This window comes from Megalopta genalis, chromosome 5 (genome assembly GCF_051020955.1).
Source record: "Megalopta genalis isolate 19385.01 chromosome 5, iyMegGena1_principal, whole genome shotgun sequence".
NCBI classification, from domain to species: Eukaryota; Metazoa; Arthropoda; class Insecta; order Hymenoptera; family Halictidae; genus Megalopta; species Megalopta genalis.
This window is the reverse complement of record NC_135017.1, coordinates 29,367,953-29,380,046: the sequence shown is the minus strand read 5'-3', so window position 1 is coordinate 29,380,046 and position 12,094 is coordinate 29,367,953. Positions and strand designations below refer to the sequence as shown.

Sequence of the window (12,094 nt, the reverse complement as noted above, 5' to 3'; positions counted from 1 at the left end):
CCATTAATTCTGCTTTATTGTTGAAAGAGTGACTTCCCAACTGACGTCCAATGTAATCCCACAGGTGTTCAATTGGGTTCAAATTCGGAGATCGACTTGGCCACTTGATTACATTAATATTTTGTTCTGCAAGTAACCAACTTGGAAGAATGTTTAGAGTCGTTATCGTGTTGAAATAACCACCCTGATGACATTTTCTCATTGGCAAATGGCAGCATATAATTTTGTAAGATGTCACGATATATAATACATAATTCTATCCATTGTTTCTTTTATTTGTACTAAACGTTACGCGAGAAACAACCTCGCACCGTTACATTGCCGTCACCAAATTTTATCGTCGGTTTTAGGTATTTAACCCGAGAAAGATAACCTACGTCGCAGAGGCGCCTGCGAAGACTGTTGATTTTTGTTAATTTTTCATAGAGGTCTAGTGATTTAAGTTTAAAATTACTTAAAATATAAAAAAATATAATATAAATGCATTTTATTTTTACAATAATGCCAAACCTTTAAAATGACTAGATTAACTTAAATAAATATCCATTGTTAGTATAAAATTGACGCCTTAGAAAAGCATGCGCCTCTGAAGCGTATGGTTATCTTTTACGTACGTTGTCATATGGTTATCTTTCTAGGGTTAACATGAAATCGTTGTCCAGTAGGGTGTCGCACATTATTTTTAGAGTCGTTTCCAAACCGGTTTAGCGCACTCTCATTGCTCCATACAATTTTTGACCACTCGGTAGTAGTTCAATTAAGGTGTTCTATAGCAAACTCCAACCGAGCTGCTCTATTTTTCTTCGACACAAGTAGTTTCTTGCATGCTCTGCGTGAAAAAAGATTATTTTCATCTAAACGACGTAAATTGTCTTAATTGACTTAATTGTCCTTAATTGTCCCGTTACCAATGTTTTCCAGGCACAGTTGATTTTTAATTTCAAAAACAGTGTAAAATGGATTCGACCTAGAAAATCTTGCAATTCGACGATCTAGTTTTTCATCTGTTTTTCGCGGTCTGCCAGTTCGTGGTGCCGTTTTAACAGTTCCATATTCATCGAATCGTTTTATAATTTTGGTGATAAGTCACTCCTTTAACAATAAAGCCGAATTAATAGAAACAACCACGAAAATATGGTCAGAAATTCCGACTGAGTTTCGTGTTCGATTAATTCAATCTATATCACGCAGATGCAATGCAGTCCTCAAATCCAAGAGTTATCTAACCTCTTATAAGACTGTTATGAAAACTACAGACATTGACACATCGCTGTTTTTCATTAAAAGTGATTATATAACTTAAACGATGTATGTTTCTTAACTTATGTCGCGCAGCTTTTGCCTTATTTCTTCGATTCAATTTAATTATGGCTCCCGTACAAGTATGTTTGAGAAAAAACTCATTGATATATGGGATGCTATCTCATTATGCTATTTTTAGTTCCAACCTATGTATCTTAGAAGATAGAGAATATACCGGGATGTATTAAACGATTACGTTGTTTCTTAACTTTTGTCAGTAAGTGTATTTAAAGATACAATGTTGTGCCAATCAGTTTCTTCGTGTCCGTATGAGCCGTTCGTGTTATAAAAATTGAAAACATACCGCATGATACATGTGATTTCAAACTGATATGAAACAATTCTTTGAAGAAAAATTTAATAGCGAGATTTATATTGATTAAAAATTCTGTTGACCCTTTTCAGTGCACATGTACGCGATATAAACAAACAAGTTTGATTTAAAATGTCTTCTCTCAGGTCTCAGAATCTAATTTATCTTTAATATTAATGCTATTGGTGCGAGCAATATATTGCCAGATAATTAAATAAAAATAAGCCTGAAAAATTGTATGTGTGATTCAGTAAAATTTAAAATATTCTTGCTTCTAGAAGATCTATAATGATTATACTGCTGACGTTTATGCAAAATACAAATTATCTATACTAACTACAAGATACATAAATTTAGTATTAACGATTAATTCAATAATTTCAGCAGGTTGAGAATGCTACGACAATATTTTTAAATTCTTTCAATATTTTTAGTGTTCTCTATTTGATCGTCTCAGTTTTATCGTAAATTCATAAAATGTCTAAACAATCTAGTCATGATCAAGAAAGTGCACTATACATGCCATCACGTAAGTATGGACTAGACTGCGGATTTTTACGCAAAATAGAAATGTCCGCATTCATTGCAAGCCACAGAAACTGTACAGACATTTATTCCTCTTTTTCTCAATTTTAATAAGTTGTAAAGAGCGCAATAGTATTTTTATGTCTTTTAAACTTATTTCCTGTTTTCTATTTGATTCACTCGTTTTTATCATGAATGCATAAAATCAGCAGTCTAATAATGACTTAATTATCATTGTCGTTTTGTTATTAATAGTTTGAATACATATTGATGTTTACAGATATTAATAGCAACGTGATTCATTGTTTGTCATCGCGTTACAAATACTATTGGAAAGAGAGTTGGTGTTATTTGTTACTCGGCCTCGTATTACGCAGTTATTTGACAGTTGATGTCATTCTAAATCGTAACCGCTTTCATCACTGTTGACTATGGAAAATTAATACGACCGACACTGTTTGTTGAAACAATATTGCGAACACTCAACCGAACAATAAGCTCGGACAAAATAAATTATTCGAAACAATTAAGTGGTAAATATTGCGACAGCGGCAAATTCGAGTTGCATAAATTATTTTGAGTAACGTTATGCGTCGGACATTATTCTCCCTTAACGCCCCATAATAATGCGAATTGTATTTACATTCCCTTGACCTCTCTACGAATTAGGATTACTTAAAATCACCTAATACAATATATGATTACTAGAAATTGACCTAAGAACCGTTTTCAAGATATTCATTTATCTTAAAGTCTTTCGAGAAAAGTTTGTTAGTACATTCAAAAAAGGTTGTTATTAGTTTAAAAATGATTGTTACTGATTTCAACAAAGTTCGTTATTGCTTTCGAGAAAAGCTATTATTTCAGCAAATTCCAAGTTTATGGAAACCACAGTATGTTCTATTTAATTGTGCTCTTTTATTTGAGTTGTCAAGAATAGTATAAAGAGATAATGATTGTGTGTGAACTAAATATAATATTTCTATGCTGGCTATCATTCATTTGTATTACGAATTAGAAATTCTATGAATTTCTAATTGATGATGATTCTCGATGAAATTTTCATCGAACAATGTAAAGTCAAATTTCAATTCTCAACATCAAAAATTAAAGAGGCAAAATAAGGAATAATTCATTAGCACATTTACAAGGAAATTTCTGTGAACCGAAAATTCCAGTTCTATTAAAACTTCGTAGATTTGTAGTGCACACTTCGAGTGAAGAATCAAGCAATTTTTTTCATACGTTTTGCATTTTTTTTTACGCAATATTGTGCGTACTCGACGAATCTTCAAACAGAAGTTTCAACGAAAACTCGAGCAGGAAAATGTTGTTCCATATTTTTGACTCGCCTTTTCATATGAAATCGACTCGTCGCTGCAGTATTTTTTCCATTATTATTTCACCGCGTTTATTTTTTTGCATCACACCATTATTCTCTACGAAAGTAATTAAAATGATAACTGCAAATAACCAGCATCCGTGGGCTTATTGCACTTGCAGTTCCTGCATCACGATCAGCTGTTTTCAACCATTTTCAATGCATTCCAATAACATCTTCCTCCGATGGTTCGTTTAATATTCGAACATTGAATGTTAGGATCTTTTATAACTTTGGGTATCAGTTTTTCTAACATATTTTTTAAGGTACTCCTCCTAGAAAAGTTAATTTTTCTATGGACATTATTGAAACATATGAACATTTGTATCAATATTGTCATAAATTAATTAGCCAAATAATATTTATACTATTAACATATTGTCGGCCGGCTATTTTACAACGTCTGGGCATAAGGACAAGAGTTAATTCGTGACTGGTCGTCGATGTGTTAATATTTATACCAAATAATATTTATTTATCCCAAGCCCCTTCGTCTGAGAAACTAAATATGGCAAAAAGTATTCGAACATCTTTTAAAGAGCAATAACCTTTTTAAAACTGGACTAACTCACTTATATTTATTTCAATGTTAAAGGGACTAGTTTGCTGTACAATTACTAAAATACCTCTTCTAATTTTATTATTACTTGGAATGACAGGCAAAGTAAGAAACTCTCGTTTTTCAACTTTTTTATCTGAACCTAAAACGAAAATTTAAAAAATTCGTTTTGTAGATCATGGAAACTTATATGCACACTGAAAATTTCATTGAAATCGGTTGACGTTGCGATGACATTTAAAATTCGTGAACATAGCAGTTCCTCACGAATTTCAACGAAAAATGGGTAATTTTCATACCTTTCAGTGGCTGTACTTTGACCATGCGTCAACCGATTTCAATGAATTTTTCAGTACACATATAATTTACCAAGATCTACAAAACGCATTTGCTAAATTTTCGCTCCAGCTACATCTTTCCGATACAAATGTTAAAAAATGAGCGTCTTTTATTTCTTCTTGTCGTTCCAAGTAATTCAAAATTTAAAAAAGAATGAATTAGTCCCTGTACAATGATCCAGTCGGATCATTTAGTCGAGTTTCGAAAAAGTTATTGCGTTTTAACTCTTGCAGAACGCGAACATGGGTCACTCGGGGAAAAAAATTATACTTTGGAATCTGCTTGTGCTTGATTTTGGCATGGTTCACAAAATGGCCCAGGTTCCGTCTCCACAAGGTCCATCCGTTAAAAACTGTTGGAATACATCTCGCCAGTGGTTGTAGATCATTCGAACATCTCGCGAAATACTTCGGCAAAGAACAATCGCAGCGTCGACTTGAATCTAGAAATTCTGTTCGCAGACTCGGTGTACTGGTGCACCACGGAAGAGCGAACAATGGATATGAGAAGAGGAGAGGCTAAGTAGCAGGCTGCAGGTACAGGAACAGAAAGGGCGAAGCGATAGGTAAGACCGACCAAGGAAGTAGGCTCGAGCAGAGAGACAGCCAGAGAAGAAGACACGAATCAGGCGGGATCGAGGACGGAAGCGAAGATCCGTTTGACGGGGAACAGTTGAGAAAGCCGAGAGCAGACGAAGATTCGCGTAAAGATGAAGAAGAACAGTTTGTGGACGGTGATTTGGACCGTGTTTCTAGTGATGGGCTTGGCTGTCGCGCAAACGTCGCAGCTATGCCCGTCACCCAACGAGATCGCGCCCTGTTCCTGCACCCTGAAGAAATCCGGCCTGGACATCGTTTGCGAGTCCACAGACCTGACGCACATCACCAATGCCATGAAGGCGCTCAAAAGTAGAACCAACGCGGTCATATTTTACCTGCGTCTCAGGCACAACAGCTTGCCGAAACTGCAGCGCTACGTATTCCTCGGCCTCGTTATCCACCATCTTACCATTCACAACAGCAGCCTCGCGGTACTCGAGGAGTCTTCTTTGAGTTCCATCGGTGAGTGCTCCGCCTTAAAAAGAATCTCATTCAACGTGCAGGTATTCACCAGTACGAATTCATTTCGATAATCCAAGACACGTTTCACGGACTTGGTGCTCGTGATAAGCTCTGTTTCATTAATTGGAGCAAAAATTGACAAATGCATACCGATCGCAATAATTTTCTATTATTTGCGTACACTGGTGTTCTAGAGAACAATCGCTTTTTTTCTTCGTCTCAGCAGGATTACCCCGAATTAGATGGGACAGTAAGTTTGAAAGAAGTCAAGGAGGCCTCGATTTGTTATCGAAAAAGAATAGTTCGTGCAAGTTTTTTATATTTCAACATGTAGCCGACTAAATATTGATTAACTTTCGTTGGAAACATTTTTTTGTTTGTCAGACCGTCGGAAGCAACCTGAAATATAGTGGCAACGGTTACGTGCCACACCCTCTACGCGTAGGGATGTTTATTTTAATCCTGCACGTTGAAATGTCTTCGTTATTTTTGCTGACATAAAAAAATGTGTTAGGACAACTTTGTTCAGTTCAGAGCCAAGAATATTATGACTTATGCCTTTTTTTCTCTCTCTAGGTTATTTTTTTTTCAAGTATCGAAGGTTATCGCTATTTATTGCACAATAACCCCTATGTTTTATAACGCAGCACTGTGTTGCACATAAAGTCGAGTTCAACGACCTTTCGATACTATGATCTTTAAACGACTTTAAATGGAAAAATCACGCCGGTTTGGAGGCAATCAAGAAATTTAGAAATTTTGATTCAGGAATAATAAATTTATTTATGTTACAATATCTTCGATGCTATTCGATACTTGTAAAAATGACCTTGAGATAGATAGAGAGAGAGAGAGAGAGAGAGAGAGAGAGAGAGAGAGAGAGACATGGATCATAATATTCTTAGCTTTGAACTAAATATAGTTGTCCTGACACTTTCTTTTTATATCAGTAAAAGTAACGAAGATATTTCAATGTGCAGGATAAAATAAACAATCTATATATTTTGAATTTTATTGTTTAAAGAAACAGAGCTTTATTTGACTAAAATTTTGCATAAAACACTGCAATCTGATAACAGAGTCCAACAATAATTTTCTTGTAGCCTTCGATGCGTTGAACACGAATCTCAATTTCATTTCGAAGAGAATGATATAAAGTTCCAAGTTTAAGAATATTTGTATAACAATATAAATATTTGAACATGTTTAAAGAGTGTTCAAGGAGATCGAGACGGCCTTGACAGATCAATTTTTTGTCGGACATTTTTCAATTCACTTGGAAAACAAAATTTCCGAAACTGACAGAGTTACAGCGATTCGAAAGAAACAATATGAAGCAAGGTGCAAATTTGACCCGTGTCTGACTGTCGCGTCGCGTCGTCAACGTTTCACGGCTGGCGAAAGGACTCTCCTTTCCGGAACGTTATTCTCTCTATTTTCCTCTGCTTCTCCTTCGTTTTCATCCAGCACTTTGGAAAAAATACGTTGAAAATGTAGCGACAGGCGAACCGAGCGTACACATCAAATGTAAGGTCAATTGGTTGAAAAGATCTTGATATATTGCTGCTGTCCGGATACTTTTTTCTTACGGGGCTGCCTGATCGATCATCTCTACCAAGCGCAACATTCATTTTTCAATATAAATATAAATGCATATAAAAGTATACGTAAAATAAAGATGAAGGTATACGTAAAATAGAGATGAAGTAAAGCCTACGTAAATAGAACTATAAAATAAAGGATAAATTGCTGTGCAATATAATACGCGAAGTACAATATCGTGTTTCAGACTAGAACAATAACTCTAAAAACAAGTATTTTGAATGGCTAAAATGAATTTAGATATTCAAAATGATAATTGACGATTTTGATACGATGTCAATTTGTTAAACTGCACCATTCTAATTCTATTTAATTACTGTCAATCTTTTAACTTTTACCATCTACTAATCTTAGTATTTGCTACTATTACTACTTGTACTGTTTATATTAGTATGAATTTCTTATATATGGATATGAAAATATAATTTATAGAATGAATTTAAATATTCAAAATGATAACTGACGATTTTAATATGTTGAAAATTTGCTAAACTACATTATTCTGACTCTATTTAATTACTGTCAATCTTTTAACTTTTACCATCTACTAATCTTAGTATTTGCTACTATTACTACTTGCACTGTTTATATTAGTATGAATTTCTTTATGGATATGGAAATATAATTTATAGAATGAATTTAAATATTCAAAATGATAATTGACGATTTTAATATGCTCAAAATTTGCTAAACTACATTATTCTGATTCTATTTAATTACTGTCAATCTTTTAACTTTTACAATCTACTAATCTTAGTATTTGCTACTATTACTACTTGCACTGTTTATATTAGTATGAATTTCTTTATGGATATGAAAATATAATTTATAGAATGAATTTAAATATTCAAAATGATAACTGACGATTTTAATATGTTGAAAATTTGCTAAACTACATTATTCTGATTCTATTTAATTACTGTCAATCTTTTAACTTTTACCATCTACTAATCTTAGTATTTGCTACTATTACTACTTGCACTGTTTATATTAGTATGAATTTCTTTATGGATATGAAAATATAATTTATAGAATGAATTTAAATATTCAAAATGATAACTGACGATTTTAATATGTTGAAAATTTGCTAAACTACATTATTCTGATTCTATTTAATTACTGTCAATCTCTTATCTTTTACAATCTACTAACCTTAGTATTTGCTACTGTTGCTACTTGTACTGTTTAAATTAGTATAAATATTCTTATTCATAGATGTGAAGATAGTATCAGTAATTTTTGAACTACTGTTAGACTGTTATAAAATTTATCGAAATAGTATAGTACGTTTTTAGAAAATTTGGATATTGTACGTTCACGTTTCAAAGTCTGCTTTAAATATGCACTTTCTTGTGATCCACATCCGATTCAATATTTCATTTCTCACCTTTACTATTTTTCCTTCTCTTAGAGGTGCACTCTCATGTGCCGATTTCTTTGAAATAGTGCCTCTAAGAAATTACATTCTTGAATCTCTTTTGCATCTTTTCCTCACGGATTTCCACCTTGCTTCGTCTTTCTTTGCTTCTTTTTTTCTTGAAACTCATTACCCCCATCCTTCCCAAAGGAATATTTTCCTAAGAGGCTAGGAACATTTTCTAAAAATTGTTAGAATGGCAACCGAATGCTAGAATTCCACTGTAAATCAATAACCTCGGCCGCGTCTGTTCTACCTCCGTCTTATCTGCCATGTGCACCGCGAATATAATGAATAGAATTGATGGACATCCGTATCTCACGAGGGACATTATTAAAGTGAAACGCGTCGACTTTGAATCTGTCTGAAAAATATTTCACACCTATTTCTTTTGACGTTCGGCAAAGTGTTGGTATGATCTCGAATATGACGTACATATACACCATGGCTGAAGACGAGACCTTTATTTCATTAAAATTAAAAATTATTAGTTTAGCTGATATTTTAACTTCAATTTTGAGAACTTTACATGTGGATTTTGCTGTGCCCAAAAGTGCATATTACGTGCATCAAGATTACCATAATTATGTAAATGTACTTTTATCAGAAAATAACATTAAGTATCTGCTAAACTAAAATGTGGATTTTCGTCAACTAATCTATGAAAGAAAATATGATTATAGTTAAAAAAAGGAGAAAGGTAACCTTGAAATCTCTAAAAATTCTGCAGCTGCAAGATAATGATTACCATTATATTATTGGTCTCCACGAACTGAATAACTTTTGTTAATAAAGTTTCTCAGTATCTTTAAAAATAGCAGAGATATATAAATTGAACCTTCTTAAGCTGGGACACTCGTTATACCATGGCGAAGGACAAACCCTTCATTGTTTAACAATCACTTGTCAAAATATGTAATTTGTGGGAATTGCGCTTAAAAACTTTTTATACCGGTATGAAAAAAAGCGAGCGTATTGTAGAGACAAAGCCTGGTAAATATTTTCCATGAAGCTATTTATTCAGAAATTTTAAGAACATGATATTTTTTAAAATTATTATTAATTATACTTTTCGTTTGTTTATAAATCTGTCAAACTGTCAATATATTGAAATATGTAGGAAAAAAGGCACATTGAACATATTGCAGAAACGTGCATCCAAATTTTGATATTTCAAGGATATTTCAAGATATTTCATTCGAGTACATTAACTTCCGTTCTCACCGTGACTTTCATAAACGCGATTACGTAAGTCCCTTGTACCTTTCATTTTATTAAAGAAATTTATTTAATTGAATTATTAGAGAAATTCAAAACGAAGAAGTACGGCTCTATTTCTGGCGTCATTCGACACAGCCGTGTCGTATTAATTTGTAAGTCGGATAATACAGTCGTGAATCGCAGTCACATTACAAGAGATGACAGTGGAAGCTTGTGCTTCGTCACGTGCTGACGTTAAACGGGATCTATTTTAATTTAATCGCAGTTTTGATGTCACCGAGGGGTCCCCGTTTGTTTCTCCTGGACCGGCCCTCAGTCTTTAAATACTTGCCGCATAATTAAAACCTTTCCTTTCAAATTGTTAACGATTCTTTCAGCTTGATAAGAGAAACAGTCGCGATTTAATATTGACAATTGTAAAACAAAGATAGATTTCAAGTTTGAATCGTTTCGAAATGTTTTCGTAGTATTTTACTATTCGCTTTCGTAATGATAAATATTTAAATTAAATATTTGATTATGACCAAGCCCACTTTTCACGAATTATTCTTTCAAAATCAGAATGAAAAAATTTTAGTTATCAACTAGATAATTTTTCTTATGATAAACATAAAGTAGAAATTTCATTAACGCTTGTGTAAATACCATTAATGCGTTAATAATGCATTAATAATATGCACGAATAAAAAGTCAAACATCTTCAAAATTGATGAATTATATTTTTATTTGATAACTTGAGTATTCGGATAACTAAATACAAATTTAAGCGCCTATTGGAAATTAAAAATTCGCACACAAGGTAAAAATTTATTTAACCGTATTGTTAAAGGAATTTAAAGGACGCGATTTAAATTTATCGCATCTAGAACACCTACATACATATAATTACGTGAAACTTCAATTACTAAAGACTCGTAAACTTTGGTACGAGAGAGAGAGAGAGAGAGAGAGAGAGAGATTTTCCCTTAATTTGAAGATGGACGAAATTCAGGTGTAATAAAGTAGATCCACGGATCTTTATGTATATTCTCATCTCCATGCATTATTCTACAAGAATTCGAATTAAAAAAATTCCTTTCGTCGACTAAAAATTTGCTAGACGTTTTCTTAATGAATACGTTTTCTTACATTTGAAAGATCTGTTGACGCCGTAAACTCGCAAAGATCCACGGTCCAGTAATAACGTTCGAATCATTGATTAGAAAATGATCGACTAATTTCATGTAACCATGTTCATCCACAGGAACTCAATTGACGCAGCTGGATCTATCGCAGAATGCTTTGATCGCGGTGCCAACGGTCGCGTTGCAGGGTCTTCACCAGCTGCTTATTTTGAATATGAACCACAATAAGATCAACGCCATCCACGGAAAAGCCTTCGAAGGCCTCGACACTCTTGAAATCCTTTCCCTGTACGAAAACAAGATTAGCAACATCGATTCGGACGCTTTTAAAGGATTGCATAAGTACGTTCTTTACCCCCAGCCTGACCGATGCTTCTCTAGTTCTAGTATACTCTTTTCTTTTATGACTAGTCGATTCTACGAATGCATTTCGGATAGAAGAAGCAAACAATGTCACTACACATTTAACACTCCAATGGCTGAGCGTCCGGGTCCATTTGGACCCGGTGTTGAAAGATTATTTGAGTACCAAGATTCTGGCAACTAAATTCGATTTTCACACGTTTCATTCAAGTTTCTAGAAGAACTAAGATATCTGGAAGAAGTATTTTACAAAATCTATTTAAAAACGTTGAGAAAAAAAAAATAATATTATAAATGACCCGGAGCATACTTGACCGTAATTTTCTTAGAAAGATCTGTCGTTCGAGTGTTAAACTACACAGCAATCATCGATCTCGAAATTGTCGATAGTTATTTTAATATAATTAACAGCAATAACATCTGCAATACGGATGCATAAAATTTTCCGAGAAAAAACGAACGAAAATAATTACGGTAGAATCTCGATTATCCAAATCATTGACGTCCATTGACATCTAAATACATTGCACATGTAATTAGATCGATAATGTGCATACAACACTGTTCATTGCGCAAATCGATAGAGATTCGATTGTACAGTTCAACACATGCACACGCACACACACACAAACACATTTGTGTCCTGTATTAGTTCGAATAATCGAGGGCGTTTCTCGTCGCAAAGAATTAAGATCGTTCTGATCGTTGATGTACAACGTTTCGTCAAACAATTATTTTGCCTGACTATTTTTAAGTTACACTGTTGTTTCGGACCGAACAGAAAAATAACACGACCTTGTCGCCTGAAATTCCGAGATTCGATAGAACGATACCGCTTCGGCAGAACACACCGCTTCGCGTAGGTAGTTCAAAAACAGGTCTAACGC

At 33.8% G+C, this 12,094-nt stretch overlaps 1 protein-coding gene across 4 annotated transcripts in view; it reads left to right on the top strand.

Moving 5' to 3' along the window:
- Nucleotides 1-12,094, top strand: part of LOC117222439 (uncharacterized) — a 291,172-nt gene that overhangs the window by 265,399 nt on the left and 13,679 nt on the right. For all 4 annotated transcript variants that reach the window (XM_076522262.1, XM_033474137.2, XM_033474138.2 and 1 more), the window contains 2 exons: nt 4,881-5,480; nt 10,964-11,186. In XM_076522262.1, the coding sequence (XP_076378377.1) occupies nt 5,129-5,480; nt 10,964-11,186 (575 nt within the window). In that variant the 5' untranslated portion in view covers nt 4,881-5,128. The remainder of the gene's footprint in view (nt 1-4,880; nt 5,481-10,963; nt 11,187-12,094) is intronic.